The 22,599-nt window shown below is 38.5% G+C and overlaps 2 protein-coding genes across 3 annotated transcripts in view; both read right to left on the reverse strand.

Annotated features, from left to right (window-relative positions):
• Window positions 1-502: 502 nt before the first annotated feature.
• Window positions 503-22,599, reverse strand: part of LOC310715936 (B-cell receptor CD22-like) — a 33,567-nt gene continuing 11,470 nt past the window's right edge. The window contains exons 9-18 of the mRNA XM_083522638.1: window positions 5,103-5,360; window positions 4,208-4,465; window positions 3,854-4,114; window positions 3,683-3,770; window positions 3,569-3,602; window positions 2,346-2,432; window positions 2,166-2,240; window positions 1,980-2,066; window positions 1,828-1,880; window positions 503-1,695 (exon numbers count right to left, since the gene is read on the reverse strand). Of these exons, the coding sequence (XP_083378764.1) occupies window positions 1,683-1,695; window positions 1,828-1,880; window positions 1,980-2,066; window positions 2,166-2,240; window positions 2,346-2,432; window positions 3,569-3,602; window positions 3,683-3,770; window positions 3,854-4,114; window positions 4,208-4,465; window positions 5,103-5,360 (1,214 nt within the window). The 3' untranslated portion in view covers window positions 503-1,682. The remainder of the gene's footprint in view (window positions 1,696-1,827; window positions 1,881-1,979; window positions 2,067-2,165; window positions 2,241-2,345; window positions 2,433-3,568; window positions 3,603-3,682; window positions 3,771-3,853; window positions 4,115-4,207; window positions 4,466-5,102; window positions 5,361-22,599) is intronic.
• Window positions 11,696-19,486, reverse strand: LOC310715939 (uncharacterized protein). Of its 2 annotated transcripts, none has more exons than XM_083522644.1 (9): window positions 19,359-19,486; window positions 18,882-18,954; window positions 17,907-18,209; window positions 16,008-16,256; window positions 14,329-14,398; window positions 14,211-14,250; window positions 12,351-12,437; window positions 12,185-12,265; window positions 11,696-12,025 (listed from the first exon to the last, which is right to left on the reverse strand). In XM_083522644.1, exons 2-9 carry the CDS (start codon window positions 18,943-18,945, stop codon window positions 11,957-11,959), a joined length of 963 nt encoding a protein of 320 aa, XP_083378770.1. In that variant the 5' UTR covers window positions 18,946-18,954; window positions 19,359-19,486; the 3' UTR covers window positions 11,696-11,956. The 2 variants fall into 2 exon arrangements, with proteins under 2 accessions (XP_083378770.1, XP_083378769.1); XM_083522643.1 differs by having other exon boundaries at window positions 18,882-18,981; window positions 19,359-19,480.

Raw genomic sequence — 22,599 nt, forward strand, 5'->3', positions numbered from 1 at the left:
ACTGATTAATCCACTGATTCTTTTATGAAACCATTTTTGTTTTCAATGTGTACGTTATATGTTGTAGAGGCTCAAGGTATTTATGTGCACACCGGATTCTTACAACCGTTGCTATGGAAACGGGTCATACCACAATGGGACCACAATGCACCAAAGGGGGGGAGTACGTCAGGGTTATTTTAAGAGCAAACAAGTGATGCTCAGTGAGACAAATGTATCACTCTGGATAAGGGTCTCACCAAATGCAATAACTGTATATGTAAGACCCGACCCCAGACCACAGTTTTTCATGCACACACATACCCACACACACACACACACACACACACACACACACACACACACACACACACACACACACACACATATATAAATACACACACACACACACACACACACACACATACCCACACACACACACACACACACACACACACACACACACACACACACACACACACACACACACACACACACACATATATAAATACACACACACACACACACACACACACACACACACACACACACACACACACACACACACACACACACACACACACACACGGCTCATAATGACCCAGCACATGCATCTTCACTGTTATATCATCTAAAATCAGACTCACGCTTATAACATTTTAAATAATAAACATTTTATTTTCTTTACAACTATTTAGTTCTATGTTTTTAAATAAATATATACATTTGCAGTTGCCCTGATATATCCTGTGAGTCCAGTACAAGTGATTGAAGAACATAAGACTGAAAACGTTTGCTACATTTCAGAGCCTTTTTTTTTCTCCACAAATTGCCTCCCATCTCTTTATTCCTGACCCAACCCTGGAAAGTGCTACCCTGATGCAGAAACCCAAGATTAGAGGAAAATTCAGAATTGTGTAGTCCCTGCTGCTTGCCAGCATCACCAAGTTCAGGCCCTGAACATAGAGCAAGAGCACCACAAACATGAAGGCAAATTCCACCAAAACCAGTTTGCCTAACCTGTGTTGGTGACTTTGACACCACAAGTGGATCTTGGGTATTTACAGAACCAACCAATGGAGGTCGGGATGTTGGTCTTGATCCCCAATGTACAACAGGCTACCCCAATCAAGCTGGGATGTATCATATATCAATGAGTATTCAAGAGGGAACGTACCAAGCATAGCTGGAATCAGACCTCAATTCATGCCAACTGGGTGAATTCATGCCATGCTGTACATCAGCTGCAAGTTACGTAATTTCCATGTGGTGCTTTATGCTCTGACACAGTCGTCTAAATTTGTCAAACTCGCTCAAATCCTTACTCTCGCCCATTTTTCCTTCTTCTAAAATTAACTTTAAAGGACGAAATGTTCACTTGCTGCCTAATAAATAAATCCACCCACTAACAGGAGCCATGATGAAGAGATCATCAGTTATTCACGTCACTGGTTATGTAATAATGGCATAATGTTATGCCTGGTCGTTGTAGATAAATTTTATCCACAAATACAAGAACAGGACAAGAACTTATGATACACATGTAGAAAAAAAATCTATATGCAGTCATATACAGTACATTATACTGGTCATATATACAAAGCTCTTATAGTCATATTGATCCACAGCTCAAAAACATGTGACAGGAAATTCCCAGCGAGCGTCCAGAGCTTTATATGAGTTATCAGGATGTACCTCAGGACTCAGGTGTACCATCTGTGTGAAAGAAATAAAAAAAGATATCATGTGTTCACCACTCGTAGGGATGTTTCTTTTATCTGAATATCCGAGTAAGATGTGCTTCTAAAGTCTCTGACAGCAAGTGTGTGCTACATGCCATTGGAGAACCTGGTCTGAAGATTCAGTGCATGTCTGTCATCAGGAGGCCTGAGGTTAAGGTTCTGTGTAAAAGGAAAAGAAATAAATCTTGTGTTTATCATATTTATTGATACTTTACAGATCTAACTATCTAAATGAGTTGTGTCTATGAAGACACCTACTGCAAGTGTGTGGTACATGTCATTGGAGGACCTGGTCTGAGGATCAAGAGATGTGTACCTCTCATTAGGACAAATCAGATGAGCTGTCTGTGTAAAAGTGAATAAATTAGTCATGTATTTAACATTCTTAGTGGGGAATGTCTCCAACTCTGAATATCTGTGAGATGTGCCTCTGAAGATACTTACTGCAAGTCTGTGGTACATGTCATTGGAAGACCTGGTCTGAGGATCAAGAGCCATGTACATGGGTAGGTGAACTGGCTGCGTGATAGAAAAGTAGGTAAAAATCATGTATGTGGTCATCATTCTTAGTTATGACTCATTTGAATGAACGTTTGACCGAATTGTGTCTCTGAAGACACTTACTGCAAAAGTGTAGTATGTGCGATTGGAGGACCTGGTCTGAGAATCAAAATCTGTGTATGTCTCTTCAGATGTGCTCAGGTGAATCGACTGTGTAAAGATTATAAAGAAACGTTAAATGTATAAACCGCACAAAGCAAAACCAACAAAATGTAGCTCATTCCCTTTTTCCCCACACAGGTTATATCATAACAATCATGCAATTCAGCAAGTCGACTCAAAACGATAAAAACACAATCATATACAGGTAGTCCTCGTAAGTGGAGACCATCGTAAGTCAAAAATATCGTGGTACTATGACTGTGACAGTTTTTCCTGCTTAATGCTGAGTTATCATTTAAATATTCCTCTTCTTTTTCTACCTACCAGCAGGAGGCGTACTTAGGCGCTTAAAAGACATGCTTTTAGCACTAAAATTGCTGTTTGAAAACGTTGAAAACTGAAAAAAATACACACTGAGAAACTTTTCTCCGTCGACCGCCAGCGAGAGTGGAATCTCACGGGGCGAGAGATTTCGCTCATCCCAGCTGCAAGTCCAACATATCCTACATCATACGCTGCTGCCTGTTGTTGCATGAATTTCTCAATATTTTTACAATTTTTGCGTATCGACATCGTTAGATCGAAAAATCGTAAGTCGAACCATCGTAACTCGGGGACCGTCTGTACCAACTTGATGAAAAATGCAAATAATGAAGAAATCTGTGTGTCTCTAATGAACCAAGACGATTAAATAGAGGAGCACATTCTCCGTCCTCCACCCCGGCCTCCTTACACAACAGGTCCATCTCCTCAAATGAACTTCTGCACTCACTTTTAATGAAATTCAAACAAAATATATATTGATAAATCTATAAATGGAGATTAAACCTTAACTTTTGTCTGCATATTTTCTCTTTAAGCCTTGTTGCGTTTGACAAGTCATCAGGAAATAAAAGAACCCCGGTTACGAAAATCCAAACAAACCAAAGTCATCAAACCTTCAGAATTAATATCAAATCTCAATTACAGATCCTACAGCAAACTATAATTATTTTAGCATGCAATAACCACAAAATGTTAACATTCTAAACTACTGCATTACCGATTATGAATTATTTTCGCCGTTTATATGAATTGTGGAGATCAAATCAACCCATAGTTCACAGCGCTCTATGGATCTTCTTAAAGTGCCACATTTTGTAGGAGCTAAAAGCCAGCAATCATGAGGGTTTCAGCTGACTTACCTGACCAGCATCATTTCCATTTTTTCTGTTTCTCCTAAGAATGAGCAATAATCAGAGCGTTCATATCACAGCATATTTGAAATAAGTTGGTTTAAAAATGATGCATATACTTACCTCATGCATAAAACACCAATGGTGACAAATAAACACCCACAGCCTACCAGAAGTCCAAGAACTACATACAGAACTACACCTCTATCTTCTGTGTGCAGACAAATATTAGTCAGTTCTTCAGCTTTATCAATGCAACAAATCAGTATTTATTACAATAAATATATCTGATACCTTTTACAGTGAGATGCACTGCAGCTGCTTTCTGACACCCGTATTTATTCTGAGCCACACAATAAAACCATCCACTGCTGCTGGAGCTCAGCGTAAAGCTGTAACTCTGTCCGGATCCTATAGGTGAGCTTTCATTCACTTTATACCAGGTGTAGGTCTCCACAGGTGGGTTTGCATCACTGTAGCAGGTCAGAGTCACTAAACTGCCCTCCTTGATCTCACCTGAGGGACTGATGGACACTGAGACTCGCTTAGGGGGATCTGGAAAAAAGCAATATCAGAAGCTTAAAGATATCTAAGTGAAAACTAGATGTTTATGATGGCAGCCTGTGGCGTGTACAATCAAACACTCACACAAAATTTTTACTGTCGTTTTATCAGAATATTTAAAACCGTATCGATTGACGGCCTTGCAGCTGTAAACTCCACTGTCCACAGAGCTGATGTTGTTAATGATGTGTGTTTTTCCTTTGCTTTTATATGGTTTTTCTTTATACCAGGTGTAGGTCTCCACAGGTGGGTTTGCATCACTGTAGCAGGTCAGAGTCACTGAACTGCCCTCCACTATCTCACCTGAGGGACTGATGGACACTGAGACTCTCCTAGGAGGATCTAAAAATAAGAGATTGAACCGTATACATTTATTTTTTAATCAGACTATAAAAGCCATCATTATTTCATGTTTTGCTGTAAGAACACTACTTTGAAAGCGGTAGCTCAATAGTAAAGGCTTTGGGTTACTAATCTGACATTCAAGGGTTCAAGCCCCAGCACCACCAAGATGCTACTGCTTGGCCCTTGATCAAGTCCCTTAACACTCTGTGCTCCAGAGGGGCTGTATCTTGGCTGACCCTGCGCTCTGACCCCAGCGTCCTAACATCGCTAGATTGTGAAGAAAGATTTTCACTTTGCTGTAATTTATATATGACATTTAAAAAGCAACACCAGTGAAATTATTTAGAGAAGAACAGCATGATATAACTACAGTAATATATATGCACTAATATGTACGCTAATGTACGAGTGTTTCAAATGTTGAATTGGTGCACATTTATCCCAGTATTTTAGTGTTTAGTGAGTGTGCAACAATGTTAGCTTGCAAGTACACATGTATGCTATTATTCAAGCATGCTAATACTGATATTTCAGTGTGTAATTATGCTATGCTAATACAAAGACTTTTAATTATTCTTCAGCGTACGGGGGTTAGGGAATGGTAAATTATGGATGGTAATGAAATATTACTCACACAGGACTTTTAGAGCGACAGCCGTAGAAGACTGACGTCCTTGTATATTTTCAGCTGCGCATGTGTAAACTCCACTGTTCGCAGATTTGATCCTGTGGATTGTGAAGGTTTTTCCGGTTCTCATCAAGGATCCTCCTTTATACCAGGTGTAGGTCTTCACAGGTGGGTTTGCATCACTGCTGCAGGTCAGAGTCACTAAACTCCCCTCCATTATCTCACCTGAGGGACTGATGGACACTGAGACACTTTTAGGACGATCTAGTGACAAAAATAAACACAAACTGCACATTATATAGGGTTTTTTTCTTTTTCAATAAACAGAACATAACTTTTTTATGATTAACGACAGAAACAGATTCATTTTCATATAAGGCAACAGCAGTAAAATGATTGAAAAAAGCCATAAATGTACAAAGAGAAACTTTTAAATTAATGATATGTTATTTTGTTTGAACTGGAACAAATGTCATGATGTAACTACGGTACTGTGTATACTAGTGTACAGGCTTGAATAAATGTTAAATGTGTTCAAATATGCAACAGTGCTAGCCAGCAAATATGCTGATATAAAAGTGTTCAAGTACACAAGTATGCTAATACATATTAATGCTCATTTTTAAATATTCAAATGTGCAAGCATTAATGTATGCTAATACACAAACGTACTAATACGCAAAATTTGAGTGCGCTAGTATGCAAGTATCTTAATTGTAGTTGAAAATTTGAATATTAGCATAGGTGTATTATGATAGTATTTATTAACACACCTCTGGTTATATTTAAAATTCTAATATATAAGAAATATACAAATCTAAATATTTTAATTATCCATTATGTTAATGAGGGTAAAGAAGTTACATAATAGACCATAGTGAACAATCACTAACTCACAAAGGACATTCAGAGAGACTGAAGAGGACCGATCTCCGTGTTCATTTTCAGCCTTGCAGGTGTGAACTCCACTGTTCTCAGATGTGATCTTGTGGATTGTGTAGGTTTTTCCTGTTCTCACAAAGGATCCTCCCTTATACCAGGTGTAGATATATACAGGTGGGTTTGCATCACTGCTGCAGCTCAGAGTCACTGAACTGCCCTCCACTACATCACCAGAGGGACTGATGGACACTGAGACTCTCTTTGGAGGATCTGGAGAGAGAGAGAGAGAGAGAGAGAGAGAGAGAGAGAGAGAGAGAGAGAGAGAGAGAGAGATAGAATATCTATTGCTAACCTGCTTTATCAAAAAACCTTTATTATTTTGATTAAGCAGGTTAGAGGGTAGAGCGAGTTGGGCCCTGCAAAAGGGGAAGGAACGGAGAGACATAAATTGGAGAATGAAGTCACCGATACACATGAATTTAAGCAGTAAATTGTCACCATAAAGGCTCATGTTCATCCAGTAATACAGCAAAGTAGAGAGAACAGTGGACTGAGTCAAAGTTATTTTGCTTGCAAATTGTTTACCTACTACATTTTTGCCAGCAAGTAGATGTGCAATTAAGTGAAGAAATTGCTTTTGTTTATAATGTTTCACCTCATTGGGAATAGAAAACATTTTGTGTATGGAGGGCAGAGTGGGAAGACGTGGCTGGTATGGATCACACACCTGTAGAGAATTTTCTTATCAGCCTGTAATTAATGTCAAACTGAAACTTGTCTTTAGTGTTGAAGTGCCATTGTGATGCCTCGTAGTGGATGTTTATGGTTAATCTATTACCCTTTACTCATACAGACTAAATGTAGGACCATGTTCTTTAGTTAACCCTCTAATGCTAATGCTAGCTCTGACAAAGTGTTTTATTAAGTGAAATTTTTTTTTCTTTTATCTTGGATGGACAATTGGAACAAGTGTTGATTGACATGTTATTTGCTCTACATCTTGAACTTGAGGCATTTCTCTATACATCGTCATAATTCTGAAGTGTTTGCCTCGATCCTTGCTTCCTCACATCGCTCGTGTTTCCGAGATACTGATCCCTGCCTCTGTGCTCTGAGTCTAAAGACAGATCAAGACGCTCTTTATCTTTAGCCTCTAAATCTCTGGTCCAGAAAACTGTTTGAACTTCAAAATCAACTGGATTTGTGTCACTGCAGTCTATGATCACTGTAGATCCCTTAAGAGCACGAATGTATTTTGGCGTGTAATACACACCGCACAGCTGCTGGGGGACGACAACTCCTGCAACACAGAAAAAGGTGCAATGTGTTGATACCTAGATGCATCAGAATGTTAAATTATTTCCACATCTAGCCACCTTTAACAATTTCTTTTTTTTAAGACTACATGAAAGCAACAATGGTCATGCAGTACAGCATTTTGTGGTGGGGACTTAATGCCAAAATTCTGACTCTAAACAACAGAAAGAACAAATAATAATGTAACAAAACAAGAACATTTGTATATACCCTCAACCCCTTAACCCTCAGCTGCTCAGTTGTAAGTCTTGCTGGATAACGGCGTCTTCCAAATAATGTAAATGTATGAAAAGTTAAATGTTACACATTTGTAAATGACTCACCTGAAACCATTAAGAGAAACAGCAGAGTCAGTCTGAGCGGCATCATCGATTCTGCCTGTATAATTATAACAAAGGAAAAAAAACTGTACAGATTTCATAGAAAACAATGTTCAGGTCTGCTTTTTAATGTAAATATAACTGGATATACTGATATTATTTAGAGGTGGGGATCAGAACAAATGATTCCCAAATAAAAAGTTCTTGTTCTTGTTCTTTCGGCTTCTCCCATTAGGGGGCCCCACAGCGGATCATCCGTCTCCATATCCCCCTGTCCTCTACATCTGCTTCTTTCAAACCAACTACCTGCATGTCTTTTCTCACCACATCTATGAACCTCCTCCTTTGTCTTCCTCTTTTACTCCTTCCTGGCTGGTCCATCCTCAGCATTCTCCAACCGATATACCCCATGTCCCTCCTCTGCACATGTCCAAACCATCTCAATCTTGCCTCTCTCACCTTGTCTCCAAAACGTCCTACATGCGCTGTCCCTCTAATAAAGTTGTCCATCGTCTTCACTCCCAACAAAAACCTCAACATCTTCAGCTCTGCTACCTCAAGCTCCACCTCCTGTCTTTTACTCAATGCCACTGTCTCTAAACCATACAACATCTCAGGTCTAACCACAGTCCTATAAACTCTCACAGATACTCTTCTATCACAAATCACTCCAGCTATCACTCTTCTCCACCCACTCCACCCTGCCTGCACACTTTTCTTCACTTCTCTAACACACTCTCCATTACTTTGCATTGTTGACCCCAGGTACCTGAACTCCTCCACCTTCTCCACCTCTTCTCCCTGCAACCGCACCCCTCCACTGCCCTCCCTCTCATTCACACACATGTACTCTGTCTTATTACACACACTTATACTGTGTGCACCTTCCTCCACTCTTATACTTCACCCTATGATCCTACTTCTTTTTAAAATACGTGTTCACCACTGCCCTTTCCGACCTTTTAGGAAAGTCTACCACCATCTGCCCTTCCACATTCCTCTCCTTAAAACCATACCTACCCATCACCTCCTCATCACCTCTGTTCCCTTCACCTAGATGCCCATTAAAGTCTGCCCCATCACTAATCTTTCATTCCTAGGTACACCTTCTACCACTTCATCTAATTCACTCCAGAATCTTTCCTTCTCCTCCATCTCACAGCCCACTTGTGGAGCATAAACACTGATGACATTTATCATCACCCCTTAAACTTCCAGCTTCACGATCATCACCCTATCAGAAACTCTCTTCACCTCCACTACACTCTTACTGTACTCTTCCTTCAGAATCACCCCTACACCATTTCTCTTTCCATCCACACCATGATAGAACAGTTTAAACACCTCCATTGTATCTGGCCTTACTCCCTTTCCACTTGGTTTTATGAACACACAGCATATCTACCTTTCTCCTCTCCATCATATCAGCTATCTCTTTCGCTTTACCCGTCATAGTACCAACATTTAAAGTACCACACCGAACCTCTACTCTCCTACACTTCTGCTGTCTCTGCCTCCTCTCAGTTCTTCTCTTTCGGGCAACAAAATGGCAAAAATTTGCTATACAGTGTTTTATGTGCAGATGTTTGAGAAAAGAAAAAGGACACAATAAATGCATTTAACATTATAAAATACATACAATCAATTAAATTTATTAATATTAAACAGATGGATTGAGACAATTTGTTAAATAGAAATGACAAATATTAAAAAATATATAACTATAAAGAATACACGATTTAAATCACTTCATAAGAAAATTAATTACTTATTTATTGATTAAATTCAAACAAAATTAATGACTAAAACATGCCCTGACCTCATTAAGAGATGTTCATCTCCTGCATCCAAAAGGAGAAAACCAGAAATACCAGGAGCAGCTTTGAGGGTTGAAACTGTGAAAATCAACAGGGTAAAATGTGCTGTTGTTTAATGTCCACACAGACTGTTATGGTTCTTCCTCTTCCTCCTTCTTAGTCCTTCCTTCTGTTATATGTTTTACAGTGCACACACTACAATGTTTACCCTCTTATTTATTTATTTATTAGATGCAAATATTTTCAAGTGGAAAATCGGACCAACTAAAACTAGAGTATTTTGAATTGTATCAAATTTTCTGAAATGTATTATTTTTTTTATCTGTGTAACATTTAATTATTAATGTGAGTATTTTACTGCTTAACCTTATTGGTCCCATGATTGGCACTGATGTGTCTCTAGTATGTGTGAATTAATTTCATTGATTCATTTATGATCCAGACAACATTTTTTTTTATTGTTATACACATCATTTGTTGTATTTGTTGTATATATTTGCTGTATATTGTGTAGGATCCTCCTACTGTGGAAACGGGTCATTCCACTATAACACGTAGTGGGGGAGCATGGCATGGTGCTGTGAAAAGGTGATGGGTGATATTTCATTACTGTCTGTAACAAGTCTGTCAAACATTTTCAACACATTATTCTAATAACTATATTTATACATTATTCATAATATTGGTATAATGAGTATTGGAGGCCCTGCGGGAAGTGTTAAAGCTTGTTGATGACTCAACTTTGGTTTCCTCTTCTTTTTATAGAGATGGTGGTCAAAGCGTCTGACCACAGACTACTGCCCTTCACACACACACACACACACACACACACACACACACACACACACACACACACACACACACACACACACACACACAAACATGGTTCATAATGACCAAATATGATAAACACGTTTAACAAGTGAAAAAACATCTAACTTTTATTCACAATGCTCGTTATACACATGCATTATAGTAAAATATTCTGAATTGGTTCATTTCTGAATTGTTGATATAGAATTCGAACACTTGCTAACTCTAATATTGGTGTTGCTCAGCTCACTGCAGATGATGTCATTTCCTTCAAGTTACACTATATTTCCAAACGTATTGGGTCACCTGACATTTCCTGCTCTATGTGATTCTTTTTTAAACTTCTACCACAAAGCTGGAGGCACACAATTGTCTAGGACGTCTTTAGATGGCGCTATAATAACATTTTGCATTCACTTGAACTTGGAAACCCAAACCTGCTCCAGCATGTCGATGCCCCTGTGCACAAAGTGAGCTCATTGAAGATCTGGCCTACATGCTTTGGAGAGGAAGATCTTGCTGCTATAGAGCTCTGATCTCATCCCTACTGAACACCCTTTGGGATGAATGTGAACGCTGACTGCACCCCAGGTCTCCTCACCTACATCAGTACCTGCCTTTAGAAATATCCTTGTGGCTGATGAACACAAATACCCATAAGCACACTCCAAAATCTAGTGGAACATCTTCCCAGAAGAGTGAAGAGAACTATAAGAGTGAATTGGGACTAAATGTGGAATGCGATGCTCAAAAATCACATACCGTAATTATGACCAGGTGACCAAATACTTTTGGAAATATAGTGTATTTTTAAGATAGCGTTGGTCTGCTCAGTGTAAAACAATCCATTATAAACAAAATCTATACCAGGGCTCAACTTTAACAATGATCTAGGAAATTTTCACAGGAGGAGTTTAGTTGTTTTGAAGTTACTACACAGAGACAGAGACAAGGACTGGAGATCTCCACATATCTGAAGCCTTACACAAATAGATTCTTACCAGAACCCATGCTCTGCTCCTTTATTCCTCCCCCAATGAGCCCAAGTCTGACTCGGCTTACTTTCACCTGTATTCAATCGTGTCCATCTCACCGCCACATATATTGGCGGCTATTATATATAAATTGTCGCATGTTATTCAATGCTATTGGTATATTAGTACTGTACCTCTTTCTACACCACAGCATTATAAAGCATATATACAGCATTATAACTCATAATAAATATTAAATAAATAATACTGGAGTTTCTACAAGATACTTAAATTTATTATCTCAAAAAATGCAGTTTAATTAAAATACAATGTTCGTGTAGCAGGTAAAATACAGATAAATTGTATGAAATAATATAATGCAAACAGGACAAGGGCAAATCGCATACATAAAACTATATATATATATATATATTTATTATTATTATTATTATTATTTTTTTTTTTTTTTTTTCAGAAAAGTAAAGCTCTAATGTTTTCTTTTATCCAGCTCCAGTCATCATTCTTTCTTAAAATCTTTTTCTCTCTGGACATGGCATCGATGTTGATCTCACTGTTAGTGAATGAAATCACGATAAAGGGTGGTGCCATTCATACAACAAACCCTGAAATCTCAAGGTAGCACATGTTTTTTTATTTTTTTTTTGGAGTTAGTATAACAGTAGAATATCCGCATTACATCACTGTAGCATTAGATGCTTTATCCAGTGATTGCATAATCATGAGGCATGAACTGAGAATCCAGAGCCTTTACTGGTGTTCTTACTGCGTGACTCCATCTCGGAAGGCTGCGGAAAGATTCAAGTTGAGTCATTCTCGAAAAAAACGCTCACCAGATTCGAAGAAGTGTTGAAGTATTTTTCACATGACAACAATATCATACTAACATTACATCACTGTAGCCTTAAATGCAATATCCAATGTGATCAATAAATGAAAGCACTCACGTTTAAAACTTCATAATCAGGAGAGATGGACTGAGAATCCAAAGCTGTGAGAGGGTCATCAGGATGATTCTGAGAAACAATCTGGGTGGAAGAAAGGAAAAATAAATCATGTGATTTTATTCCAGACCTGAATGTCTGGGTGAGATGTATCTGTGAAGACACTTACTGCAATTGTGTGGTATACATCATTGGTGGATCTGGTCTGAGAATTAAGGGCTGTGTACGTGTCATCACTATGAATCGGTTGAATCACCTGTGTGAAGATTAAATAGAAAAAAAAGTGTTGCTTTTGTGTTTTCCCTATCTCTTTTCTTTTTCTCTGTTGTGCTTTGCTGTCTCTTGTGCTTATGTGTTACTGTGGGTGGAGCCCTGAGAAGATGTGTCTTGTTTATAAGCAGCACCGTGAATCCCTTGTATCAGACCTTTTAGCTCTTCTTGCCCATTGCTCTTGGTTTGTTAGCCTTGTTTAGCCGATTGCTGTTTCTTTTGCTGATGCTAGCTCACTTGGTTTTGGAACAGGTAAGGTTGTGTGTGCACCTACATTTTACCACACATTGTTGGTGTGCACTTGGTATTAAGTTTAGTGACTTTTTTTGCTATGTTTATTTATGAGGTACTGTTTAAGATTTCCTGCCTCTATGAGTCTAGTTTCCCTGTCACCGATTGCCCTGTGTTTTTACCTGCCGATGTCGATGTTGTTCTTGTATATAAAACTTTTAAAAGCAATAACCATCACTTTAACCTCCTTCCCTGCGTATATGCACCACCGTTTCTGTCCAAACAATCGACAGTTATAAATTGTTCTGGTTCCTGCCCTCCCTATAGGCCTGCAACATTTGTGAGCAAAAGAGCCATTTTGGACCCTCCCCCACAAAATATAATTTGCCTGGAGCTGCAAAACATATTAGACCCTACAAGAAATATAATCCAATTTGTTTCATGCAGATGTAAGATAGTTGATATAGACAGTTTCACCACTAGGCGGCACTAGTGTGATTTAGAGGCAAATTGTCTATAGTCTGAGAATAGATGCTCAGATGTTTGAACTAACAATTCTTTCATATATTGTCCGTCTGTGAACGCCTTTCTACAAATCTAGCAAGTGTTGTTAAGTTTGGACTGAATAATTTTATATTTCCAGCAGCAGACCTGGAATGGTTCTTTTCTGTTTATCTCCAGCGTGGTACATCTCAGCAAATGCTGTGTGCTTTGGAAATGTCATTCAATGTTTCTTTTTTTGTTGTTTGCCAATTTCTCACCACATATCAAACAAGCTAAGGCTAACATCTTTAGCAGTGAAAGCGAATAAACCAGTCCACGTAGAGCTCTGTATTTACCTGACATTTTCCTTTTTGTAGATCAGTCCATAGTTAGCTTGTGAGTACAGGGGTCTGGATCTCAGTATGAGCTACTGTTTGATTGATAAAAACTTTCTTTCGGCTTCTCCCGTTAGGGGTCGCCACAGCGGATCATGCGCATGTTTGATTTGGCACATGTTTTTACGCTGGATGCCCTTCCTAATGCAACCCTCCCCATTTATCCGGGCCTGGGACCGGCACTAAGAGTGGCTGGGGTTAGTTCCCTGACCGGGGATCAAACCCTGGCCGCAGCGGTGAGAGCGCCGCATCCTAACCACTAGACCACCAGGGACAGTTGTGGGAAAATGCCAGTAAGTGATGACAAAATATTAAAAAATTATTTTTAGGGTCAGATCTGTTTCCTTGAACATTAAAATAAAGGTTGTTCCCTTTGAAACATTGTCCAATGTGTAACAAAAAATCCAGAGCCGTGGGTTGCCAACCCTCGCATTGGGTTCTTGGCTTCTGTGAGAATGTAAATTACCAGTTTTGTCCCAGTAAAGAAGTTGTTTCTAAAACCAGTATTTGTTACATGGCCTATGTTTAGCAATTAAATGTTAAAAAGCTAAATGTTAGGTTTTGGGACTAGACTCTGGTGTTTCCTAACGCTTAGTCAAAATACTATCAAATCAGTATATCACACTCTGTTCTGTTACAGATGCACTTACCGGACTGGACCTATCAGCAGCCGAACATCTTCTTCCCTTTCTAATGAAAACGAACAATAATCAGGGTGTTTATATCGCAGATATTTTGTGCAAATTGATGAAAAATACGTATGCTCACCTCACAAATGTGCATCCGCATCCGACCACAACTCCAACAATAACTATATATAGAACTCCACTTTGTCTCGCTGTGTGAAAACAAATATAATTCAGGTATAACTTTTACTGACGCTACAAATTGTTACAATAATCATATGTAATTCAAGGTTCAAGATTTGTCGAAAACGTAGTTATCTGCAGAATACAACTTGAAAACTCGATCGGCCACTCAGATATTTAAATAAAAATAAAAGGTATAAAGTATCAAATCTTTTTTTTTAAATGAGAGGGAAAAAAGAGTAAGAGAAAATATGAGAAAATATATCATAGACCGATGAGGTGGTATCTAAAAAAAAGTGCAAAACTATTTAGATGTGCAAAAGGAAGTACAAAGTGCAACATGTGATGGAGGTAAACGGAATAAAAACAGTAGCAATGATTATGACAGTGTAAGTTGGGATATGGGACAGTTTAGATCCACATGCTCACATTCAGATGTCTGCGGAAGCACTTGCCTGATGGCAGCAGACTGAACAGACAGTTACTTGGGTGATTTTGGTCCTTGATGATTTTAACAGCCATGTTTCTGCATCGACTGTTGTATATTTCCTGCACAGAGGGTAGAGCAGACACTGAGGTCTGAAGGGCTTTACAGTCCTGTTTGGGGCAATTGCTGTACCAAACTGAGCTGCGCTGAGCCAGAATATCTATAATCTATAGCTCCAGTATAGAAGGTTTCTAGGATTACTGGGGAAACCTTGAATTTCTTTAGCTGCCGAAGCTGATACATGTCTGGCTTTCATTTTTTGTGTGTGAGCAGACCATGTCAGGTTCTCAGAGATGTGTACTCCAAGATATTTAAAAATTGCTCACCCTTGCCACAGGGGTTCCCGGACACAGCCTTGAGGGGCTCCTACTCTCAGGGTGATGGAGTTGGAGGTGAACTGGCCTACTCTCACTACCTGAAGTCTGTCTGTGAGGAAGTTGTGGACCCAGTCGCAAAAGGTGGCATTCAGTCCAAGGTCCTTGAGTTTGGAGATCAGATTGTGGAGAACTATTGAAGGCTGAGCTTTAGTCAAAGTAGCTTCACATTATTCCCCTTTATTGCTGTTGATGTGCATGAGAGAGGAGTGCAGGATGTTAGAAATGGCATCCCCAATAGACCAATTTGGACAAACTAAAGAGGAGCTGTGATAACAGAATTGGAGGAGCAGATGATGTATTTATAAGCCTTTTAAAAACCTTTTAGACCAGTGAGGTGATGGCAGTGGGGCAATAGTCATTAAGGCAGGTGGGTTTGTTATTTTTTGGCACAGGGATAATAATAAGGAGGGGTCCACATATGTTGCAAGTGATTATTTTAAGATGGATGTGAACAAACCAGCAAGCTGATCGGTACAGGATCTCCGAACTTGACCCAGAATAACATAAGTGCCAGCTGTTTTCCAGAAGTTTACTGACTTACACATGTACAATAATGTTAATGCGAATGATTAAATATGCGATTATGAACGTATCCTATGTGCAAGTATGTGAGTCTGCCTGCTTGCTGTATATTCCGCAAGTCAGTCCTTTATTAAGTATTCAAGCACTTAATCAGCGGAGGATTTGAATGCACCAGTGGTGAGCTGTCAGTGGCGGCGAGGCCTTCAGAATCTTTAGTTTTATAAGTGAGTAAATGAATTAATCTGTACTCACGTTGGACATCGAGAATGACTACAGGGGAGAAACTTTGTCCCTGTACACCACAACTGTAGAGACCTGCATCACTTTGTCTCACTGATGGCAGATGTAGCGAGTTAGAGGATGACACAGAGGATAAGGGAATTCCATTTTTGTACCAGATTACTGTCGGGGTCTCAGTCAGTCTGCAAATGGTGGTTGTACATTGGACATTGACATTATCTCCCTCAACCACACTACCAGAAATCATCTTCACCTGAAGCTCTGTGAATGAGAAAAAAAGAGGTGAAGCATGCAGTTAGCGATACAAGATACTAGAGAGAAATGAAATATCAGATTTTATCAACTACTTTATTGGTGGTCTTTTTTTCTTTTGTATTCATAGACTGTGATGTATATACTTGTATTATGTCTATCCTTTTTATATATTTGCACATTTCTTTGCTGCTGTAACACAGAAATTTCCCCACTGTGGGATGAATAAAGGTATAGCTTTTCTTATTTTATTTTCTAATAAAACCTACTTTTTCAACTCAGGAACATTGCAAGACTCTGCCCCATGTTATCTTTTTCGGTTGCTGCGTTTTTTTACGCCTGGATTATTGGTATGCTTTGCTTGTTGGGGCTTCGAAATCTACTGTACATTAAATAATTGTATTTATTTATTTATTTATTTATTTTTCATCTTTATTTTTATTTGTATATTTTTAATGCTTGGAACGCGCTTTGAGAGGCTACTTTTAAAGGCACTATAAAAAAGAAAGATTATTCTTATCTTAACTTGTTAAATAATGCACATTTTTACAGCTGTGGGTGTGTAATTTTCATTTCTTCATAACGTCATCAAAGTGGCAAATAACATTAGGCTTTCACCAAAGAAACACTCTGCATCTAGATTTCTGTAAGGCTGTTACGTGAAATAGTCTGTTGCTGAAATGAGTGATTAATAATGCCATTGTGGAAAACTGCCACGTCAGCATCTGGAAGCAGCTCTGCAGAGGAGACCACCACGACAACACTGCTGACAACTGGCTCACGTGGCAACAAAATCATTGATGCATGTGGGAAGCAAAGACTAGACCACCCAGTCTGATTCCCCAACGACAGAAAGGAGTCAGAACACACAGTATATATGATGCTGTGTACCTGCAGAGTGGCACGAGAGCCCATGCTGACAAACACACGTCTACAAAGCTCTTACAATGAGCATGTTGCATCACAACTTGACCATTTGCCTGATTGATGTATATAATTTTTACCTGGACGGACTATGGGAAAACCAGGATTAAGGTAAAGTTTAGACATTGGAGAACTTGGATCTACCTACCTAAACATTGCAGACTAAGTTACCTCCCATCATGCCAACGATATTCTTTAAACAGAAACAGTGCTCGCTCCAGGATTGTGTCTAAACCTTTCTTATTAATGTGTCACTGATGCCCAAATAACTCTTTCTGAAGCTTTTCTTTAACTCTTTATAAAAAAAAAAAAAGACCATTACTCAAAGCTTTTAAACACTTTGTACACTAGCGACCTCTTGTGTTCGGAATCCACTGGTACCACATCATAGCGGTTAATAAATCTCTGTGATTCATTTCCATATAGAATAAATGCATCAACTGACAGTATAACATGTCATCCAAGAAGAAAAAAAACCAATATAAAAAAAAATCATGTGAGACCTCTTCATGGTCTTCATGGTAAAGACTCATTACATAGGATGTTGGAAAATGTGCATTTAAAGTAATTTTACTTTTAAATTCTAATATTTTATACAGTATATTTAGCTTTTGACCCCTCTGGATAGCTAAAGCTTTTCGTATTAATATTTTCAAAAAAGGTTTTATTGTTGATGTACAGTGTTTGTTTGTTTTAATGTGATAAAGGTACAGTGCTACTAATTCAGCTGATTACCCGTGACAGACAGTCGAACTCCATTTTGACCAAGAAAGTTGTATGTGCCCTGGTCCTGCTCTCTCACATCACTCAGGGTGAGACTGCAGTCAGACGAGTCTCTGAGATACCGCACCCTGCCACTGTAGTTTGAGTCTAAAGACAGATCAGTTGGTTTTTTATCTGTAAACAGCTCTTTGGTCCAGAATGCGCTCTGAACTGTGGAACCATCTGGATAGGAATATCTGCATCCCAGGGTCACTGTATAACCTTTTAGAGCACAGATGTGGTGTGATGTGTAATTCACAACCCACGGTTCGACTCCTGCAAACACACAGAAGCAGAAATGTGCTGATACCGGATGTGTAGCTCTCAGGTACTTTCTGTACCAGAGAGTGAGATCATTTCCACGTCTAATTCCTTTGCATTACTTATTTTTATAGACAGCAAGATGAACATCACACACACACACACACACACACACACACACACACACACAAACAGAGGTTTATGAATCAGACATGCATTTGTGAGAAACATTGCATAAACTCTCCACTGCACAAATCTGAGCTCATTCATAATGCAAATCCCACATTGAGAAGCTCCAAAAGTCATACAGTACAAAAGGGGTAAGAGAGAGAGAGAGAGAGAGAGAGAGAGAGAGAGAGAGAGAGCGATCATCACAAAGGAAAAAACACAGAAGTGATGAAGCTGAACAAACATAAATTTTATAAAGATCATACATACATATTTTATGTATGTATTTATGTGTATATTTATTTCTACTATATTGCAAAAGGTTTGCGGAAGCATGACCTTTCCTGCTCTATGTGGTTCTTCTCCAAACTGTTAACACAAAGCTGAAGGAACTCGATTGTACTGAACGTCCTCGGATGCAGTATAATACAATTTTGCGTTCACTTGAATGTTATTTGACCTTTGTATATGTATGATAAGTAAAACAGTGTTGATTTATAAATTATATAAATAACTCACCTGAAAATATGAGAAAAAGCAGAAAAAGCAGAAAAAGTGGAGGAGTCAGGCTGAGTGACATCATCAATCCTGTCTGCATAATTATCACAGAGGAAGAACTCTGTTCAGTTTTATCGGAAAAAATATATTCAGTTGTCATTTTAATTGAATATGAATTTCATCTCATTTGGCTGATTTGAAGTGAATCGAGTTTGGAGTCACTGCACACATCTAAACACCGAGTATAGTAAACGTACAGTACGCACACATTTATATCAATGATGTTATGATTACATTCTCTGCTTTCTTATATAAAAGCAAGACATTAATAACAGATCAGAAAAAAATAGAACCAAAAATACATTCAACTTTTTTAAATCCAAATAAAATCAATATATTAAAAATAGATATTAGCAATGCAAAAGCTTTTTTTTTAGGAGATCAAAACTGTGAATTTCATCCTAAAATCTAACATAAGCTACTAAAACATGTCCTGACCTCATTAATTGATGTTCATCTACTACATCCAGATGGAGAAAACCAGAAATACCAGGAGAAGCTCTGAGGGTTGAGACTGTGAAACTCGTTCAATGTGGTGCTGCTGTTTAATGTCCACACAGACTGGCATGGTTCTTCCTCTTCCTCCTTCTTAGTCCTTCCTTCCTCTGTATGTTACACAACACACACACACACACACACACACACACACACACACACACACACACACTTTTTTCCTTATTGGACTTTTCCCTGTAAATTCTAGTTTTTTTTATATCTTGTTTTATGTATATATGTTGTGTACCTTTTTTTTTTTAAGTTGATGCTGATATGTGTATATATATATATACAGTGTGTGTGTGTGTGTGTGTGTGTGTGTGTGTGTGTGTGTGTGTGTGTGTGTGTGTGTGTTGGCTTGTGCTATTCATGTGTCACTACTGAAAAGGGTCATTCTCTGGTTATTAAAGATAAGAAGGAAGTACGCCGTCTGTATTGATGCTATTTTAAGAGCGAAGCGATGATGATTGACATTTCGTAGTTCTCCGTAACATCTCCTTATTTAATACATTTGAGATGATTTGCATTTCAGGAGATTATTCATTGTGTTGAACTGGAACTCAGTGCCGCTTCATAATCCGTTTCTCCTGTTTTATTAATGGGGACAAAAACCGACCCCAGAACAGCGCCCTCTTTCTCTACTTGCACACGGTACACGAGTTTGATTGTATCAATGGGATTCAGGAATCTAACCATCTCTCGCTCTCAGATACACACAGAGTTAAGGTGATCTACAGTCTGACATGCCCGGGTATCAGTTTAATAGCAGGAGGTTCGCTGGTCATGATATGGCGATTGTAGTAAATATACAGTACCAAGTGTTTGAGTGTAGATATGATTGAACTTTTCATGATTCTGATTAACAATATGAGAACACAACATCTGTATTTTGATGATTCGAATATTCAATGTGTAAAATAAACAACTAAACCAATTCATTCCCAAACCGGTAAACTCTAAGTGCAGAAACTTGTGTTTAAAGGAGAAGGATTGAAATGGAGTCACCAGAAATAAAACAGAAAAGAAAAAAGAAAAGAGGAAGAAATCTGAGATAGCACTTCATTAACCCACAAGCAACAAGTGGGCTGGATGTTACTCATCTTCCCTTTATTACTATTATTACAATTACATCTTCCCTTTATTACTATTACCCTTTATAAAGGAGGAGGAAAAGAAGGAGGAGGAGAAGAAGGAGAAGGAGGATACGGTCACTCAGTGTTTTTGGCTCTGGGATATTGATTGAAAAGTCATTTTTTTGTCAGTTGTATTGATTATATCATCAGCCAAATGAGCAAAAATGTCCATCTTTTTGATTTTTTTAATTGTATGTATAAACTACCAGCAGTGTTTTGTAGAAGGCGACACTTGGACAACTGGTACAGTTATATTGACGGACACCAACATACCGTTTGTTCCATTAAAACAGTATTTTATTCTTTCAGCAATTTAACACAAACGCACAACATTTGCAACACACATCAGCTAATCCTGATATACTTTTCAGGTACCCAAGACGTCTGCACAGCACTTTTACTCCAAGGTTTTGAATCCAAAATTATGGTATACGTTTTTAATGAAAGTGTTTTACAATAATTCTGTAAGTAATATCTCATTATTTGGCAAAAGCACATTAAAACCTACAAAGCGCTGTAGAAAAACTACACAAAGTCAGAATTTGGTGTGACGATCCTTTGGCTTTTAAAAATGCAGTATTACTGTCAAGTATACGTTTTATAAGGTAATTAGCTTTTTTTTTTTAAGAAAACCCTTACACTACCCTCTGTTTTTGCAGCTAAAGCCCGATCTAATTACACTGCGATATCAACACGGTCATTTTCCCAAATGTAAATGTGAATCAACTTCACTGCAGCGTCTGGTTAAAGTTACAATTCATTATAACTAAACCATATTGAGTTTAAATAAACACTTAAAAAAAAACACTTTGAATGCAAAATGTGAAACGCAGAACAGTTCCCTGAAAAATCCCTGCGCACAGCGGGTAATTTCAAGTTTCAGGGATTTACAAACTCAGCGCAGTCGCATATGATATATTGTTCATGAACGCAAAGCTCTTCAAAGACTGAGATCAATATTGAAGCAGAGTTTTCTGCATTAATCTCTCTCTCTCTCTCTCTCTCTCTCTCTCTCTCTCTCTCTCGCTCTCTCTCTCATTCTCCAGGTATCCATGGTGACGATGTCATTGTCGATTTCTTGGAGTCTATAAAATAAAATTGTGATGAATGTAAAAATATGCCATTTGAAAACCGGAGAATTAATGCATTAGAATGTTAAATGAAAGCACTCACTGTTAGATTGGAATAATCACAAGAGATGAATCGAGGATCCAGAGATATGTACGGACCATCGGGAGGAGTCGAGTGAGTGTTCTGTATGAAGTCAAATAAAAATTCTATACGTTCATATGAGAAGACTTCATATGCGATCAAATGAAATCGATAGAATGCAAAAAGCTGTAAATATCTCTAATTCTAAACTAATGTCTCAAGCATTGGAGATGTAGATGACCTGAAACTGCACAGATTTATGGTTATAAAACTGGAGTTTTCAGTTCCACCACATTGGTACCGCTCTGCATCTGGACCTTTTCGTATGCCAGGTCACAATGCAATACCAATTCCAAATGTCACAGTTATCATGGCCTACAAACATGATTGCAATAGACTGCACATCTCACGTATGCCGATCAGGCACAACAATATGACCAACTGCCTAATATTGTGTTGCTCCCCTTTTGCTGACCCATCGATCATCAACAGCATGACCAATGGTTATCACCCCCCAGGGTAATGAGCGTGAATGCACTGCTATTAATAAGATTCTGAAACAAATCGATGAGGTCACCTTCAACATAGTGTTACTGTGGCACTGGCACATTGCTGCCTTGTTCCATGTTTTATGCCTGAAATCTGTTGTACCAGGCCCATTCTGTACAAGTGGACACTAAAAGAACACTGGAGAACTTTGTTGAATGGAAGGGGTTCGGAATTGAGGAGCAGTGTTGGATACACAATAATAACATGTTTGACACAAAACTCTAAAATGAGTTTTAAAGTAGTCCTCAAGAATGTCTGGGACCTCCACCCAGAGGGAGCAGGGATCCTGAAGTCCACCGTTTTGCACAATTTCACAACAGTCATTGCCTATTATGGTTGCAATGGATGAG

Source organism: Silurus aristotelis (genome assembly GCF_946808225.1).
Source record: "Silurus aristotelis genome assembly, chromosome: 20".
In the NCBI taxonomy this organism is placed as follows: domain Eukaryota; kingdom Metazoa; phylum Chordata; class Actinopteri; order Siluriformes; family Siluridae; genus Silurus; species Silurus aristotelis.